Source organism: Euwallacea similis, chromosome 15, assembly GCF_039881205.1.
Source record: "Euwallacea similis isolate ESF13 chromosome 15, ESF131.1, whole genome shotgun sequence".
NCBI lineage: Eukaryota > Metazoa > Arthropoda > Insecta > Coleoptera > Curculionidae > Euwallacea > Euwallacea similis.
The window spans coordinates 1,351,729-1,371,765 of NC_089623.1; the positions used below are offsets into that span (position 1 = coordinate 1,351,729).

General features: G+C 34.6%; 1 protein-coding gene across 4 annotated transcripts; it reads right to left on the bottom strand.

Moving 5' to 3' along the window:
* Positions 1–233: 233 nt before the first annotated feature.
* Positions 234–19,689, bottom strand: Vha100-1 (V-type ATPase subunit a family protein Vha100-1). 4 transcript variants are annotated; one of them, XM_066397397.1, is made up of 16 exons: positions 19,397–19,689; positions 16,068–16,244; positions 15,878–16,006; positions 6,705–6,796; positions 5,766–5,807; positions 5,298–5,424; positions 5,066–5,242; positions 4,803–5,015; positions 3,270–3,560; positions 2,744–2,948; positions 2,539–2,686; positions 2,355–2,482; positions 1,191–1,426; positions 862–1,093; positions 634–805; positions 234–577 (listed from the first exon to the last, which is right to left on the bottom strand). In XM_066397397.1, exons 1-16 carry the CDS (start codon positions 19,511–19,513, stop codon positions 475–477), a joined length of 2,589 nt encoding a protein of 862 aa, XP_066253494.1. In that variant the 5' UTR covers positions 19,514–19,689; the 3' UTR covers positions 234–474. The 4 variants fall into 4 exon arrangements, with proteins under 4 accessions (XP_066253494.1, XP_066253496.1, XP_066253495.1 ...); XM_066397399.1 differs by lacking the exon at positions 5,766–5,807; XM_066397398.1 differs by lacking the exons at positions 5,766–5,807; positions 6,705–6,796 and adding an exon at positions 13,462–13,571.
* Positions 19,690–20,037: the final 348 nt, after the last annotated feature.

A 20,037-nucleotide genomic window follows, 5' to 3' on the forward strand; every position in this document is an offset into this window, starting at 1 on the left:
TAGGAAATCGGAATACTATTCTTAGAGAAGATATACAACTACACTTGACTATGATGGCACTACGTATCTTTTGATAACACAACTTTTATTTTCGTCCATGAACTTATAGTTTCCTTCTTAGCTAAAGACATTTTTCTCTCTAACTTTATTATAATTACTCTTAGTGTTATCATCTTTTTCTTAATTTTATTGGATAATGATTAACTTTAATAACTGCACAATAAAACACGATAGAACTATAAGAACTTTATTCCATGAATACACAGATGTTCAACGCTATTAAACGACGATAAACATGAATCAATGCTTAAGTACAGCATTATTAGTTAACGAAGTGTTATGAGCAATTTAACTGTAAGTATCTCAGAGTACATGGATAGATAATCTCTTGGGAAATCGAATAATAAGCACGGTAGCACAGTGAAGACTACCGTAACATCGATCTAAACTACCACAAGCGACAGATTAGCTAACTTATTCCTCCTTGGTTTGATCGGCTGAGTCGAGGATGATTTCGAAGGAAAACGGCTGGAAGGCGTAACCCGCCCCTGAGTAGAATTTGGAGCAAAATTCAACCCTGGAATTAACAGTTGTTCATTGCAATAATAAAACCTATACAAAAAGAAAACTTACCAATGCAAACGAAGTGTATGCAGGAAGGCAGAAAGCCCTTCCATCAATACCAGAATGGAAATAGTGAGCGCTCCCCAAATGGCAAAAATTATGTAAAGGGCGACGCCTCCAGCCCACCCTTCCACTGTAAGGCCCTTGTTCAGGACCATTTGCCATAGTACTTCGGATAATTCTGGGAGGATTTTTTCTATAATATATTTTTTTCAAGGACAAAATATGAATGCTTACGGGCGTGAGCAAGGGATAAGGCCCACAACCGAAGATACGACGCTGTGTGGGAAATCGAGCCCAGTACGTACTCGATGGTGTGAATGCCCTGGTGGATGTAAATCTCTGACATGGGTTCGTCATCGTGTTCACCTCCCCCTTGAGCTGCTACCGGAGTCTGAGATGTGTTGTTATGTATCGGTTGCTCGGTATCTCCGTTTTCGGTGGCGGAATGCAACTGATTATGATTTACCTTCAAGAAACAACAAAAATTGTTAATACAAGTTTGTTAGAGTACAGTGAAAGATCACTTATTAGATGAACAACTATTAAATATGAATTTTTCTTACTGGATGAAGTGCCGCTGCTTTACGAGATCTAGCAATCATCATGGGCTTCGCCAACAACATCCATGGAATGCAAATAAAAGCGCAAAATAGAAGGAATTTTTGAATGCCTTGTTGTCCTGCATACATGTTAGAAGTTAAACACTTATTTTCGAATGGGGTGTCCTTCATCAAAACCATATTGATGAATGTAATGAGAATAGAGGGAGCGCATCTGGTTCCCACAGTGAAGTCTTCCTCTAAACGATACAAAGATAGATGTTCACATTAACTATGTAATTATGAATTATTTCTTTTTCAAAAAGGTCAAGGTAACGAACACTACAAGATGGTAACATAATTGGTCAATAAATTCAATAAATTTTGAATATCTCCTCGAAATGAGTCAAAGTCTGTTGATTTACTTATCTACGGATATTTAATCCACAAGCTGCACTTATAAAAGATTTGTTTGCCTTTACTCATGGTCGTACTTACATAGTACAAGAAGGTATGATGATAATCTAATAAATCCACTTAATCATTATTTAATACAAGTTGCTGCAAGTCCAAATACCATCTATTACATCATATTAAACACACGCATTAATAAATAACAAAAACAGCAAATATTTGTAAGGATTAATACGTCAAAGCTTATAAAAAGCACTTTAATGTGCGCGCGACATCTTTCTTACTTAAGTAGATAAATTTCTCTACGTTAAAATCGTCAAGCTTTTAATACCCTGCAATATTGTTCAAGGCCTGCAGATCCCCAGAATGGGGATTAAATAATCGAAAAACAAGTATATGCTTGAGAAAAATACTATTACTCAAACGTCATAAAAATAATTTTCGTTATGTTGGAATTTGTAATTTCCAAAAATCTGTCAAAATAATAGCGTTTTTCTTAATTTTTAGATAGACCATTTAAGTACGCCCCCGACGTTCTGCAAAATGCATTGACATACCTACCCTCAGATAAAAAGAACTTCAAAACCTTAAAATAATGATTTTTTTCTTAATAATATATCATGGTCTTGATTCTTTTAGTACGCCCCTGATAATTACCAGAAAGAAATTGAACATCTTAATTACTGTTCTGCAACATTAACGTAACAAAATGTGCAAAATTCGGTAGAAATTTTGAAAAACCATATAGGAAATTAAGACATAAACTCTACTTACTAGTATTACTGGCAAAGTACATGAACCATTTGATGAACATCAGGAGCACCATATAAAAGAACAGGAAAGTGAGGAAAACGACTTGCGGAATAAATTCACAGATGATGTTCAGGCGGTTGTTCATGTGCCTGAAATTCACCCGAACTCAATTACACAAATTCCACCTAATTTGGAATTGACTTACATATTTTTAAAGTAGCTAATAGCTACCCCAAATAACATGTGGGTAATTCCAATAATCACAGAAAGCTTCATCTTGAAAGAGTTCAAAAAGATGATTTTGTTCTTTGAGGGCTGCCACACTGGGTCCAATCCAAACGGATAAGGATAACCTGCAAATTGTGTGTTCAAATTTCTCAGGGTCTAGATGCTCTCTGGCAAGAAAATACCTGCATAATCCGCAGTTGCAGGATCCAACATGTGATCTGTATTTATACTCAGGACATAGTCACTAGTCAAATTCGAGATTTTCCAACTTGACCCGAAAATATTGAAGGATTTGGCGAAAATGTCGTTGTAAATCAAGCCGGTGTACATGGAGAAGCAGCCCATAAGAAAGATGATGTAGCGCCCACCGAAGAAGATGTTCCAGATCTACCGTTGAATAACTAGTTTTAGTCCTTTTCAAGAGCTAGATTTATGTTCTGGGGTTATTTGTTGTTAAAAATTATTTTTTTAAATCTCGAATTTCCTTCGAATATCCAAGAATATGTTTACACTGTATAAATAATGAACAGTGACAGAAGTAGAATCTGACAAATAAGTGCGAGTTTTAAAAATTTGACATATTCTGAATTTCCAAACCCATTCCTCTGTCACATTGTTTAACTGTCCGTTATTTATACAGAAGAAAAACAGCTGCTTTCCATGGCAGACCGAGATTAATTCGACAAAAAATATGGATCGCAACTCTACCTCATTGTCAGATTTTTTCGCCGCCAGAGGCTTCTCCTTCAGTACCATCCATAGCCCGAAAAGCATCATCAGAGCACCGTGGCCGAAGTCCCCGAACATAATGGCGAACAAGAAGGGGAAAGTGATGATTGTGTAGGGTGTTGGGTTCATTTCCCTGTATGAAGCGATGCCGTAGGAGTCGTATAGGGCTTGGAAAGCGGAAGTGAATTTGTTGGTGTGGTTGTATGTCGGCGGATCCTCTAAAGTGTCCATTCGGTTCAGAATCGGTGGGACAGAGCTGCCGCTCCTTTCCTAAAGTCCATTTTAATTGTATTAATATGACTACAATGAGGACCAACAAAGTCCCCTCTTAAGCTGTGACTCGTTGAAAATTTTATGGTTAAATCTGGAACATTCGCATAATGATGCAGTTGCTTTTTTTTTTATATGTTAATGACAACGTTAACTGTTAAGTTAACAGCTGCAGATATTTTTTTGAGATTTTTTCAATTAGAGTTAAGGATCGAGTAACTCCTTGTTTTGAAGTTAAGGGTAAAAAATCATCAACCATTTTTTCTATTTGATTCAGGAGCGTATTCTATACGGTAATTTAAAATAAACTTAAAATAGTTTTTTTCTAAATCACCTCTCAAGCAAGGTATACAGTGTGAGCGAGCTTATATTAGCCGAACTTTATTTTAAGTGGGTCGACATATTGGAAAACTCTTAGTTTCTGAGAAACAGGGCGTCTAAATTAAGATAAATCCAGATAATCACTCAAATTTTTACTGTAGGCTACCTTCAATAAACTACACCTTCTGCTATATCCAAAATGATTTTTGGGTCATATTTTTTTGGGGTTCTTTTATCATTCAGAAGTTTGTTTATTATTGACTGCTTATTCAATTTAGAAACTTTTTTGTCCCTTGGACTTTTGCGTATATGTAACGGATATCTCATTTTTTCTTAATTTATCATTATTTAGAAACCGATATGACAATTTCGATAGTTCTGAAAGATGAAGCAAAATAAAACATTATTTAAAATTTTATTATTTAAATTTAATTAAAATATGGCACTGATGAGCAGGAGCACTTACGCACCAGCAAAAGGTGTTTTACAATCCCTCTGTTCAAAAATGGGTAGGTAAGTTTTTATACATTCATTCATTATCATATTATCGTGTTATTCATAATTTCTTCACTTATCTTATTTATTTTGAAACAATTTAAACTCAAGTGGCAACTTATAAAAGAAAACAGAGAAACTCTCATTCTCTGAGTGCATTTTACTATCTACATTGTAACTTTAAAACGTATCTAAAGTATGCAATGTTTTTTTTATTTAAATATGCCTAGGTTTGACTCGGAATTTGTAGATGTAAAAAAATGTTTACCATCTAGAAAGATGCAAATACTTTTTCTAAGTACCTGAATGTATTAAAATTCTTGACGCATTCCTACAACTTGAGGAACAAAACCCCAGTGTTTCCAGTGGTTTGTTCAAACTCATCAATTAAATACTCAATAAACAATATGTCTTGGATCCTCTTACCGTGCCTCGCCTCAACGCCAGCTGGATGTTTTCCAAATCCAACACTGGCACCCAACACTCTGCGATCAAACATTTTTGAGTAACGTCCAAATTAAACAGATTAAGAGTGTGGTAGATGGCCTTGATTTTGCGAACTTTAACAAACCAGTTCTTTATGTTCTTAGCGGCAGCAACGAGCACTCTGTGCCTGTGGTCTTGAGTTTGGCCGAGAACCTACAAACTTCCGTTTTATCTCGCTATAAAGTACATTTTTCGGAACGTACAGTATTTAGATCCTCAATACGAGTCATGACACCCATCGCCATTTCCCTGCGATCCGCAGGAGCCTCTGGACATGGATACAGGGTGGCTCTGAAACCTTCGCAAATTTTTTTCACCCGGGTTTTCAGTTGGTCTCCTTGAAAGAAGATGATGAACACTGATTTGTAGACCTCGTCTCCCTATGGTTAATTTTTTTGTCTGAGAGGGTGTCTACGAAGAGATTTTTGAGCTTACAGTAGAAGGGTCCTCTAGGGGAGTCTCAATCTCAGCTTGTCGCAAAAAGACGTTCCCTCTGCAGGCTCTCCACAACATCCTCTCAAAGGCCGGAATCCTCTCGCGAAGAATGACTCCAGCGACGAAGCTACATTTCAAATATTGCTCAAGTCAGCTTTGGTTAGCGATTGAAAATTATATCCACGTCCCAGAAAGCTGCTTCCAAGACGCAGATACAACACTGACATCCAGCAACATTCGATTAAGTTACCAAAGACCATACAAACTGTTAGAAATTACTATGTTCTTACCAGGGTAAACTATTAGACTTAATTACAAACAACAATATTCTTTGAGCCAATCGGTTCAGGAAAGACTCCCTCGACAATTTTGAAATTGGCTAGAAGCAATCTAGTAGGTTTCCAAAGCGGGCCGAATTTAGCGAGTTTACGGAGCGATCTAACATCTATGTACAAAAATTAAATTTACCATGGAAAGTAATCCTCTGGGTCGTTTTGCTTCTCCGGAAAACTGTTGCAAGTATAAAATGTGGATTATTTGTAAATCGCCATACACTAATTAGCATGAATCATGGCATGGGCAAGTGTGTGCGTATGTGAAAATAAGGCAGTGGATGAAAAAGTGAAAGAAATAGTGGGAAAATGAAAATAATATGCAAAAATATACAGAAAAAAAATCAGTTGTAATTTTGTCATTCGGTGTGTATGATATTGAGAAGCACGAACATAAACTCAAAAATCGATTGATTCTGTTAACAAATTAGTTGTATTTTTAGTTCAACAATACCGGCACCTATCGACATGCCACCAATCAAATCATTCAATGGAAAAAATATTTAGATTGTCCAATTTCTTGAATCATATCCTATATTTTTGAAAAGCAGTGTAATAATATACACTACTTCTCTAAATTTACTAATGGAAAGCGCTTTGACCTATGAACTATAAGAAGTGTTCAATATAATACCTATTTAGACAACCAGATGGGAAAGGCACAGTAATAGCATTTTTTGATAAGTTTCACACCAGATTTGTTTAAATTTTCCAATGCTATGAAAAAACCACGGTACCATAGCATAAATTGAAACATATTCAAGCTGTGTCCCGAGTCTGAAGAACCACACCATTCATGGCTGATGCTGGGTTAACTGAGTTACAAAACGAAGATGCCTGCTTTCATTAAATGTAACCAATTCCGAAAAGAAAACTTTTTAATCGCCGGTCTCAATGAACGTTTATCTATCAAAATTACATAATTTTTTTTATGAAAATAAGAAATTGGACAATCGATCACGAGCTAAAACTCTAAAGAGAAGGAACATGTAATGAGCTATAGTATTAGTATATATACGCATGTAGTATGAACCGTTCCACCTTGCAAGATGACGTGTGGAGGACGTATACGTACCCAAGCTGCACGGGGCCGCTTTGCCTCGCAATAGTGTCCTCGCTTATGAGGGCTCTCGTCATTGATTCAGTGGGGTTAGTGCCCCCCTCGTGCTGCTCAACAACACAACACATTAGCAAAACCCATGTGACACGCCCCCCAACGCGCAATTTTACACTAAAGTTGTCTACAACCGAAGGCAAATTTCAACGGAGCAATTTTAGTGAAAGAACTCTAAATATTCACTTAATTTTTTATCCAAAAAAGAAGAAGATTAAATTTCCAATCATTTTAACAGCGACTCTTAACAGGGAGAGAAAGTTTGATTTTCATGCTACTTTAAGGGCCGGAAAGAGATAAAATCGTGGCGAAGCCTAGAACACCCTCATGTATTTCTGGCTGCCTAAATTTAAAGCATTGCAGTCAAACTTTACCATTTCTGTATAAATCTTTCGAGTCCTGTAACATAAAGGTATAATTGGAGATTCTGGAGCTTTTAACATTGTATCTCGCTGAAAAATTGATTAAGTTTTTGTTTAAAATACTGGTAGCACCAACGAGCTTTTCAAGAGGAAAATTCAATTGAAGCCTCTCAGTTGAAAGTCTCTGAAGATCAGGATGACACTTAGTTACTTTTTTAGGGGAAAAACAGCCTTATTTTCTTGTTTGTTCTGCATAACACTATGTTGGTACCAAGAATGGCTCTTAAGAGGACCATAAATTTTCCTTGCAGCTGCTTCGAATACAGTGTCTCGTTTCTAAATTCTGAAACATTTAGTCGGTTTTTGTCAAAGCTTAGGGTGGTCCTAAAGTCTTAGGAGCTTTTCAATGGGATAATTAGCTATATTTTCCAGTGATTTTGGATGCAAAATTTTAAATCAAAATCCTGAAACATTCACCATTAATTTTTGTCTAAAATCTGCAAAGCTTTCTTCATGAGATCAATTTTCCTTTTTTGGTCAATTTTCCCGTTTCCAAATTCTGAAACATTTTGGTTACTTTTTATCAATCATTGAGGGTGGTACCACGGGCGTTGGAGGAAGAAAAATTATTGAAAAATGCCATAATCGGAAAACAACATTATCCAGAGAAATTTGTTAGTAGTTCTGGCAACGTGGATTTCCTGTTGCCTACACTCAGAGCCTTGCAAGTTGCAACCAAGAATCTCAACTTTATATGTGTTATCTGCACAAATCGCACTATGTGTCTGGCAACCAAATTCTAAAATATTCAGTTAGGTTTTGGCTGAAATTATGGTGGTACCAAGATTTTTTCCAACGAAGGGGAGGAAATTTGAATCGTCCATTAATTTACATTCAAAGTTTGGACACTTCCAAATTCTGAAACATACAGTTAATTTTTATATCAAATCAGGGTGGTAGGTAGTGACTTTCTTATGGGTAAATAAGCTGAAAATTTGGGTGTATTCCTACTACGGTAATTCCCCGAAAATATCCTTACAAACATACAAAAATGTTGTAAAGATATTAATTGTAAAGTAGTTGTAAAGATATAATTAATAAATTTCTTTATGAACAAGTCACATGAGATTTAGAGTTTAAAAAACATAGAAACATCTTCTGGACACAAATATAGCAGTAACTCCGGCAACATGGCTATGCCTATAACGTGCTCGGTCACTTCCAATTGCCAAAACTCAAAACGTTGGTAGGATTAAGCAATGTTGCCGGCTTTACCATTTCTATACTAATCTACTAAAAATAGCAGGTTAAGTTTCTGTTCAGTAATTGCCGTTATTAATCGCAATTCCTCGACCGTTAAGGGAATTGAACAAAATGGAGATGATAAAGAACCTTTTCTATGAAACTGAGGAATACAGCTTATGAACTTTGATTGTTAGTAAATACATTTTAAGAATCCCCCAGTTCTGGTTCTCTTTGGTGTATCAAATACCCCTGCACTGTCTAGATCAAAACCAGAAATTTTTGTGCAAATTCCTTTAATAAAGTTAACTATACATGATCTATGTCCGCTACTGACGGGCTACCTCTTTGGGAATGAGTGTTTGAATTTTACTCTGAAATCCTCAAGTTTCCATTCAATTGCGTAATCCATAAACTCACGAAATTTACTGGAAATTTCACTTTATCAAAACAATGTTACCGTTTAATTTCTGTTATAATAATGACAAGTTAATCTAAATTCTCTTAATTTTACGACTGTAAAAATGCCTCATATCTACTATGAATCATTGCAAACATCAAATTCTAAATTTCTCATTTTTCATCTTCTTTATCTACTGATAATAACTGAAATCGGAGACTATATAAAAAAATTATTTATGGCCCCTTTACACCCAAAGATAATATTGCTCTAACGAAATTTGCCTCTCGGTTGTCAACACTTTTGCCTGAATTTACTGTTCTGTTTATCATCTGGATGAGGCCTGGATAGATTAAAATTATTGCAGAAAAAAACGGGGAGTGCGAGAATTAATTTGGGTCGAAAAATTACAACAAATACAGGCAAGGACAAAGGCGGACACTAAATCAAAATACAACACCTAGCATGAACGTTACTACAAATATAAATAAATTAATAAATAAATCGAATACAAAAGTCCAAAAATGCGTTTTCACAGACAGCAGACGTGCATAACAATAAGAACGTGCATTAGCAGGCATGCTGGGTGCCGTTTGCCGCTTTCAACCATTAATAAAAAAAGCCATGCAAAAAATGCTCTTGACCCAATAAATATCTATTTAATGTGACTTTGGCCAATCGAAATTGTTCAAGTGTAAAAATTAATTAAAAATAGTACCAATTAACTTTCGAAACGTTAAAGTGAAAATTATTTTTGATGAATAACCCATCATCGGAACTGATAAACTAATGACTAACATTCAAGTTATCTGTAAACGTACAATTTACAGCTTCCTTGTCTTGACAGCAAAGGCAAAACAGTATGGAATTATGATATAAATCATGCAAACCAACTGGTGCTCGATAGGAGACAAGCAGCTACTCGAAAATTGATTCTCTATTAAATAAAGTTGCGGCGATGGCATGCGGATCAGTACTTATATCTATCTAAATTTAAAACAAGATCGTCCCGATAAAACTGAGTGGCTCAGAGAATGTCCTAAGGGGCAAACACCAACAACGTCTCTACTACGCTGCCGTTTTGGTTATTGTGGAGATTTTTGGTTACCTGCCATGTCCCAAATTTAGTCCTGTGGTTGTGACTAAATGTGTGACGTGGCAGCTTGTAAAGGAGTAAGGGTTAAAAATCACCGATTACGACACAGACACAAGAACCTTGCCTCAACGTTTTCCGGTAATTTACACTGTCAGCGGTGATGAACGCGTAGTGCTGCAAATATGTTAAATTTTTGTCAATTATTATGCTAAATAGATAGTTGTGCCAACGGCAGAATTGATCAGTCGCAGTGCCAGATTATCGCTAAAAAATTCATGAAGTTTAGTGCTAAGTCGATTATCTCGTCACAGATTATAGAAGTCAGTAAACTGGATATGTAAGAGTGTTTAAAGCACCATCCATTTTCACTTCTAAATTCAGTTTCAAGAGAAATCCCTTTTCTTGAAAATTATCAATGCTCAGAAAAATACAAATTTTTCGAACACATTTTTATTTCAATTTGACCAGACTGGGAAACAACTCTTCAGGCCTTGTAATTACCCTAATTAACTCTAGCAACTCTCAAAACGTCTTCCCAAACCTACCAATGCTCCTGAAGAACACGAGCAATTAAAAAACTTGCCCCAAAGATTCAGAAAACGACACTTCAAAAATTCTCTTTACGTAGTTTCTCTTTAGAACATTTCGTGTTAGAATTTCTATAAAGAAACAACCATGGAAGATCTGATTGACTAGAAGATTCATTGTCTGCGAGCAATAGCTCAAGTTTGGAATTTTGAGCATTTGTGCAGAAGTAGGTGCAACAAATGTGAAGTAACTGCTAAAATTACAAAATGGAAATGTGCAATAAAATCTGCTTTGCATCAATTTCATTGATTGTAACTGATTTTAAATATTGAATTTTGGACGATTTATCTTTCAGACCTATGAAAATTGTCTGTTCTTCAGATGTATAAATGCGCTTGATTCGCACCTGCAGAAAGTGATTTTATAACAGTCACCCTGTTCACAACTGGATGAATTTATATCTATTTATTCCATATATTTCATTTTCTGCTGGACTTCTTCAATTATATGATTCATTTTATGTAAATTTATGGGCAAGTTTATTCTCCGTCTATCTATAATAACTCATTACTTTCAAGGGAATGACCGCAAAGCCGATTTAACATACTTGCAAATTTCCATTTTGTAATTTTATTACTCACTTCATATTTATTGCACCTACTTCTGCGTAAAAACAAAAAAATTTTAAAATATTAAAACTTCTTTTGAATTCTTAGGTTGCGTTTACCTAACGGTGTCTTCAAAAATCCCTTGGACTTTCTATCATTCTCAATGGTTATAGGTAAGAAGAACAGTGAGAATGCAAGAATTTACGGGAAATTCCCTAAATATATTAAAGAATCTGGCAGCACTCTTAAAACCAGTCCTACGAATTCTCGCAGAACTTTTTATTCCTTTTTATAATCCCACATAGCCTTAGAGACACTGGTGTTAAATCTAATTTTAGCCCCAAGAACTATAAATCCTCAAGCGACCGAACAGGGTTTGCCAACACTCGAAATGACCAAAAATTGGTGGAGAACTAAGAGAGTTCCAATCTAGTTCAACTCAAAATAGTGTCTAAGGACGCCTAAAGTATTTTCTGAATTATTAAATATTTCTAAAAACATATAAAAAATAGCACGATGCACTCATACTGATTTTTTTTGCCGCGCTGTTGGTGAACATTTCCTAAAGCTCCAAAAATCTTTGGGAAGTTCCATAAATCCCCAAATGACTGAAGCGTATTGCTGATCCCTACAATACGGTTTAAATCCTCAAAAGTTGGTGAAGAGTTGGCGAAGATAACTCGGAAATGAGTCGCAGAACTGAGCGTCCTTGTGATCGAAAACGTAGCTTTCCCCTCGCATAAAAGACCACCACCACACAACGCAAAAGTTAAATTTTAATCACAAAAACAGACATTAAGAATAAGGCCTCCTCTTGTAGTGAAGAAATTAGAACAGGAACCTCGCCTTTTGTAGTCTACGGCACAAAATGGTGGATTTGTTACCTTAAATATCTTCCCTTTTTTTTCAGAAGAATCCTTCTATTTCTATAAAATTCTATTTTCTGTAGCTCAGAACTTGAAATTTTAATTCAACAAGGGATGGTGATTCAAAAATTGAAAAGTCATAGATCCACAATTTCTCCAGCACCAAAATAGATTTTGGTAATTAATTGAATCATATTGGCTCGATTACGAGGAAAGGTGTGGTACCCGGGGAATTTTTAATACAAAAAAAAAACATTAATCAATCACAATATGTCATAAAACTGTGAGTATGAATGACATTTGAATCGAACAAGCCCTGAAGAAAGACATCACTTCAAGCATCGTATTGAATGAGACGATGATACTATTATCTGGATTAGCAATTTGATTGACGAGTAGAAACCCAAATTTAAATGCATTTTGAGCCAGATATTGAGGCATAAATCCTGATATTTTTTCTTTCAGCACTTAGGACAGGGGTTATCCAAAACAAAAAAATTAGTGATTAACGGACTTAGGTTCGAATTACTGCAACAGTAGAGGCATCATTTCCACGAAAACGGAATAACCAACCATTATGAAGCCCCTATGTAAAAGTTAGCAAGAACTTTATATATCTTTGACATTTTCTTAGCTTAACTTCTTTTGATTTCACTTTCAGATCTTCCCCCCAAATTTTAAATTCCACGTGAAGCTTAGCTGCGATTTCTCGTACCTTTTATCATATTCTGTAGTATGCATACATATGTAAATTCAACTTTAGCTTACAGGTGAGGTGTACGGGTTAAACCCGCATTTAATTGGGATATTTTTTAATCAATTCCGAGAATCGAAAGAAAAGAAACCCATAACACCTAACGACTGTGGCAAAGCAAGAATTCTATAGAACAAGTTATAATAATCGATTAACAATGTTACGTAAGGCAACTTGCAAATAAATATGCAACGAACAATAAATTTTCACATAAACGCACATACTTTGCACATACATTACTTTAAATCCATTAGTTTGCAAGTAGAGACTAATCATTGTTAAAAAATGTATTATAAGAGCTATTAAAGTAATTGTCAACATAGACTGAAAGCTGAAACCTTTGTTAGTGTAACCATTTTACCAGGTGACACTCATTAATACAACCGAAATCACACAACCTTGGCTGACTCAATGAGATTTTTAAATGTAATTAGGAGATAAAACGAGGAACGCCAAGTACAGAATGAGACGAGGAAAATCATTAAGAAGCTTTGTAGCATTATCATCATTAATTCATTTCAAAGGTAATATAATGACTTGTGGATGATTTGGCACTGTAACTGGCTACAAAAGTGATTCCATGAAGCGATCAAACCGTGGTATTTATTAATAGATTAAAAGCGGTTAAAATTAGGTGTTAAAAAAGTTTCCTGTATTTTCAAAAATGTCCTGTGATGCTCTTTGGTAACTTTGCCAATGCATATCTCCCCAATTGGGCCCATATCTGCTGGGGGTGTTGTCTTTGAAATAATGCAAGGATTACACAAATGCCCGATTTTCTGACTTAAAACAGGAAAATCAAAGACATAACACCTCGCAGCAGTTCCTTTGGACCGTCTAATTTTCCAATAAAAACACTAACCCTAATTTAAGGGCTTGGCCGCCGGCCCTAAGCCCTTCCTCCCCAAGCAGAGTGACTTGTTCCTCTTCGCGCGATGGATCAGCCATCTGGACAGAGGCCTGGTGTTCAGCCTGGCGACACATTGCAAGGCCCCCCCGAAATGGAGGGTTAAGAAACAAAAGAAAACAGAACAAACACACCCCCGGCAAAATGGAGAACAAAAATTAATGCGGCTAAGCCCCCCAGGCGTCGACTCGTGTCGCTGTGAGATTGGAATATTGGCTCTTTCTTTTAGCAATCTTTGAGCCGAAGTGATTCAACACGTGGAAGAATTACTCTTATTCCAAATCCACAAGAAAGCTAAAGCACGCATGCGTTTGTTATTAATGTGAAAAATGTTTTTGGGGTTAAAAGCGACATGTCAAACCATATGTCAAGTACATTTAGGACAAAGAGGCCTAAGATAGTTCAGAACCCGATACACAATGGGTGAATCATCGTTTAAACTTGGATTTATGCTAGAACTAGATTAGTTTCAATTTTGGAATTTCTGTTCCGAGCGAATCAAAAATTCTGAATAGTTAAGTTTTATTTCTGGACGGATTCCATAAATTATACCCAAATACAGAGATTGTGGAATATTTTGCTTTTTTTCTTGCTTAGTTTAGGGAGATATTTGCCAATGGATCTCATTTCATTGTAGTCACTTTTTGTGTTCTCTAAAAAAATACTTTCTTACTTCCTTAGGCATGAACACAAAACTTGGATAAAATTCCAATTGGCATAAATTACACTGTAAAGCATGTTTAACAACATCATAGTTTAATCTCAGTATAAGCCAAAAAACAATAGTTTGATTCTAAAATAAATCCAGATTATGCCACACTGAATCCTCATAGTAACAATTGTGATTGACATTTAAATAAATATCTTATAAAAAGGATCAAGTTACCGCAATATCATTGAAAATGTTTTTTTTCTGCTTTATTATTTCATTCAAAGATTACACAACGCTTAGCGTCATTTCACCTCACCCTCACGTGTTTAATTTGTAGTAAGTAGCTCCCGATAATTGTAATAACAATTAAAATAAAAACAGATCTAGCAATTAATCCCATCTGAATACAACCTATCAATATCCTTAAGCTTCAAAATTTATTGTTTCGATTGTCAAGAACTTATGTTAAATTCTAGATAGGCCCGTTACGTTATAAAGTATTATGTTATGTAAACTGTCTTAATTCTAGGAAGTAAAACATAAAACGATCCTACAAAAGTAAAAATTATGAATGTTATTAATAATCCCCGAAAGTAAATCTATAAAAAATTATCTTAATGATCTATCTATTTTCGAACCAAATTAGAAAATTCATTGTAGATACTTCATTAAGGAATTCAGGAAGATTCTCAATTTTTATATCAATACTTTATTATCTCACATGAAAGTTAAAGATTATTAAAATCATAAGAACCTGGAAAAAACGTCATAAATAATCAAACCTACTCAAAAATTAATATTATTCTCGTGCTTAAGTGATTATTAAATACCAATTTATTAACTTAATTGATGTGTAAAAATTTATCTGTTAAAAGACTTGTTGAGATGAATACTACTCTAAATATGATTATTCATGAACCCCATCACCCATATAACAAAACACCTGAAACAACATAAATAACTGAAAACAAAATGCAATGTGATACCAGGCTGTAAAGGTAAAATAACAAAATTCCAAATAGTAAATCCAGCTGCTCTGAAACACCTCAGGTGTCCCAAAAATGTTTAAATTAGTAAAAGGATAACGTGTTCACCAAAGAAAAAGTACATTAGGAAACATCACCTGAATAATGCTCAGTCCATAACAAGAAAAATGTTAAAAAGGTTACTGGTTAAATTGTTACGAGGTAGAGATAAATCGACAGGAAAAAAAAAGAAAAATCAACCAAAAACATGCAAAGTAAGATGCTGTATTTAAACACAATGTTAGGTTGGGAAAGAAAAACCAAAAAACTTCACCAAACCATCGACCACTTACAAAAATATGAAATGCTGCGTAAGTTGCGTTTGGGTTTCCTGATTCGAGTTTGAGTTGGAAAATTGATCCTAGAGTAAAAGAACATTAGACGGCGGCTTGAACAGTCCTACAAACAGAACTCTTAGAGAACAATTAAGCAGCTGTGCAACTAACTCAAAACTATGAGAGAAAACATTGATGAAATACAGCATCTTACTGAAAAGACTTTTAAAAAATTTAGCAAATTTGAACACTGACATTCTGAAAGAGAGAACAAATTGGAATAGTAATAAACAACTTAGCTCAAGCACTTAATGCTTCTTCAATGCATAAAGGAAAATATGCTTTTACCAAGTTGTTACCAAATATCTATCATGCTAGGTGAACAATTGTTTTAAAACTCAACAAGAGCACTTACTTACCTCATCAAAAAACACTTGAGTCTTACGCAAAATCTGCTTTAGCTCCGTCAGCTCTAAGAAGTTTCTCTTCAATGCCTCTGCATTCTGGTTGACTTCGCGCAGCTCATTTTCTAACTTTTCAAATGTGGCCTTAAATTAAGCGAGAGGAGAAAAATTAAAAACGAGAAATAAAACTTTGCAACGAATTTACCTCTAAATCGATCATCTCCCTTGGCTGAGGTGCCTCAGGATTTTCACCAGTGTCCAACATTGGAATTTCGTCCTTTTTGATTTCTTTTTCCAAGTATCTGAGTTTCCTTTCCATCTCATCGCATCTTCTGACTTCGTTAACGAATTTACGTTGGAATACATTTACATCGGGGTTTAACTGTAAAAAAAAAGTAACAGTGAGATACAGTATCTAGGCAAAATTTAAAAAACTCAAATACTCTAAAAACATATAACATAATTAGGTATAACAGCATACTTATAATATATATATTAGATATAACAGTAACGTTATTTAAGTACGCTTTATTTAAATTGAGACAAATTCGAAATTCCATTAACTTATCAACTTTTTGTGCCTTAAGTTTACTCAGAATATTTAGATAGCAAAAAACCATACGAAAGTCCAACCAAAATCGTCCAAGAGAAGGACTCTAGAAAGTCATTTTAGAAGTCTCTTCTAAAATGACCGATATTATGAAAAGAACAGAAATGAAGGTAGTTCATCAGATCTACGTAGTAGTAGATAAATATTGATGAAATCAAAATTTATTAGTTTAAATTACAAGTTTCATCTATAAAAAAGTATTTAAGCTTGGAGTTTTAAACGTTTACGTAGAAATAGGTACATACAATTAGCATTATGATAAGTAATTCAATTGCAAAACGGAGTTTTATAACCAAAATTGCTTTACTATCATTTCATTGATGTATTGGGTTGTCCGGAAAGTTTGCATCGATTTTTGGTATTTAGCGTAAGGACATGTGTTGATGAATTCCGTTTGGGACAAAGATATTCCTCAAAAGTGAAGAAGGAAAGGCAAAAGCAGAAAATGGGCGAGATATAGGAAGGTAGAGGTACGGTCGCATAGTGGTAAATCCTCTAGTTGCCTTTCTATATTTTGATGATATAATAACCTTTCTTAACCATAAAGGAAGTTTCGAATGTTATTCCGACACGTACAGGGTGTTTCAATTTGGAGTGTTTTGACAGGAAAAACCTATTTCCCGATTAGATGGAAGAAAACTGATTTAGGTGTCACGAGCTCGATTTTTGAGAAATGTTTAATGCCAAAAACCGTTTCCCGATATCGTCACAGCCCACTAAGATACAGAAGGTTTTTCGATTTTTGGCCATTTTGAAAATCGCAAATAATTTTCTTATTTATTTAAATATTGGTGTTGGGTAAAAACATTACTATAACACTTTTTTAAGAGGAATCTAATAGAGTGCTAAAATTTTTTCTGCCGTTCACCGTTTTTCTACAAATTTCCACAACTTCATTTTTTCAAAAATAAATCATAAGTGACCACGGTTTAACCTTTTTGTATATATCTGAAAAGAGGATACTTTAGGAATATTTGAAAAAAAGCACATTTTTGGCATTTAATTCTTTTATATTACCAGAAAGGAAAAAAATGTCACAAAAGCGGCAAACAGAAAAAGCAGGATGAATAAAAGTTGTTAGAGCTCATTTGGGATGTTCTACGTCATCCATCATAAAACAGAAAATTTTTAATACTTAAAAAAGTGAACTTAATTGTATCAACACAATTATTTCGTATAAAAACATAAAAAGACCAATAATTCAGAAACGATGAGATTTTGTATAAGGATAAATATGATTAAATTTAAAATGAACCCATTTATCTCCCATTGAAAACTTTCTATTGCTCTACCAAACAACCTCTATAGTAATGATGAAAAAATTGTGATTTTTTCAAAAAATCTTGACATTTTTCACTTATTATCTATAAAATTTTCAGTTTATATATACAATGTGATTGAAAAAGTGATTTGGAACTTGGAAATTGTAACACATTCATAGAAGGATGAATGGGCATAAATGCAAAAAATATTACAACATTACATCCAGTTTGAAAATTGCATAAGTTTTTATCTTTTTTCTGAGGAATGGGAGAATGGGATACAATGTATCTTGATCAATAGTTTTTAAACCTTAAAAATTTAAAAGACATTTTTAAACTGTTAATAAGTTTTTCATAGAAACTCTATATACCACCATCGAAATAATTATAAAAACTTATTTTGTTTACTTTAAATTCTATATTTAGAAATAAAAAATTTAAATATGGATTTTAATCATGATTCAAATTTTAAAAAAATAACAAGATTTAAGTTACCACATTCAAATTTTTTAAACCCTGATAAAAACTCCATAATGATATTACTAAACATGTTTCAATGGTTAAAAACCTACATTTTACACTTATTAGGCAAAAAACTGTTGCTTATATGTTGATGAAATTAACTTAATAACTAATGGCTTTAGTCAATGATTTAGCACTAGCGCTAGGATAAAGTTAATAGTTAAATAATCACTGCAATTGCATGCAAGCTGAAAGAAAAATTGAGCATGTATGCTCTTCAGAAAGTTGCAATAAGACAATAAGCTTAGCATTCAATTGATTTAGACTGCAGATGCATTTTGCTACCTTGCCAATTGTTGAACGTTAAGATCTTGGGTAAGATGAAATGTGAAGTATGTTGATGTTGATATGAATGAACATTAAAAGAATTTTTTTCATAGACACCTTTGCTGAGCAGCTAACTATAGTTACACTTTTTATTGTAATTTATTAGGTAAATAAGTACATATCTATGTTAAAATAGCTGTAACATTTAAACATTTAACTCTGGATTTAATAAAGTAAATCAAGAAGTAGTTATACAAGGGGCAAGGAAAAATTTAAAGATAAGAAATAAGACCAATTTTGAACACTAAAATGAAGAGGAAAGATCATGTAGGATGTAGTAATGAAAGGATTGGCTTTATTAAGACAAGAGAGTTTATTTGATGCCTTCCACAATTCCTTCATTTGAGCTTTTCGAGGATCCCTCCTTGTTACGCATAGCTGTTCATCATCATGCTTCTTGTAATGTAGAAATAAATAAAGTTGCTTAATCCTTGAGTTTCAAACGTTTCAACTTCTAGCTGCAGTTCAAAATAAATACTGACAATTAAAAAAACCTCAAGGAACCCTTGAAATATCAGAAGCATGCCCGGGATCTATTTATATGTTAATGAGATGTTTGATAGTAAATGCAAATCGCTCCATCAAGGCCCTATGTTTACGGTTCGCCACCCACGGGAAGAATTTTTTTAATGATCGCCTATTAGAACGCCTTCAGACTTCACTACAGACTACTCAGTATGTGTGGGTATTGCGTTTTCTAGGTCACTTGTTATGATTTGTTTCTGTGATCATTCAACCAACTAGCCAGGCTGGCAGCCAACCCTGCATGCTACTCGAGCAATAACTCAGTATGTATCAATTAAAAATACTCACGTCTCTGAATTGGACAAGGCCCAGTTCGCCGAGTTCGGACACACAAGCATAGGCCGCCTCGCTCTGCAGGAAGAGCTGACATAGAGTCATTTCCGCGCTCCGGAATAACGACCCCATCTTGTTGATGGTTTTTAAGAAGTCTTTGAGCTTCTAAAACCGTCCCGAAAGCCGAAAATTAACTAAATTAATCACGACACTAATTACAATGCACGATAACATACGGCGAAATCGTCTGTTAAGTTTGACGCAAACGTTAGCGGCTGCTGCAGCACAGACGATCGATCGCTCTCTCTCATTGGCAAATTTCCCCTCTGCCGAGTTTGGTTTATAGTAAGCATGCGCCTTATTTTTAGTTTATGTATCTTTTTGTGCGGTTTATTTTGTATTTAATTCCATTAATTAGGTACAACTTGACTGACGTTTTCATAAAATTTGACATTTAATCCTTTTATTTTTTTTAGCAAAGGAATTTTTGAAAATTCGCCTTGGTGTGCTGCTCGTAATGCCATCTGTCCATGATGTCTCGAAGTTGCAGGTGAAGTTAATGGCGAATACCGAAACCTGCGGCCTTATATTATATATTAACCTTATCCGAAAGATCCTGCACAATTAGAAATCATCATAACTTTCGCGCTCTATTT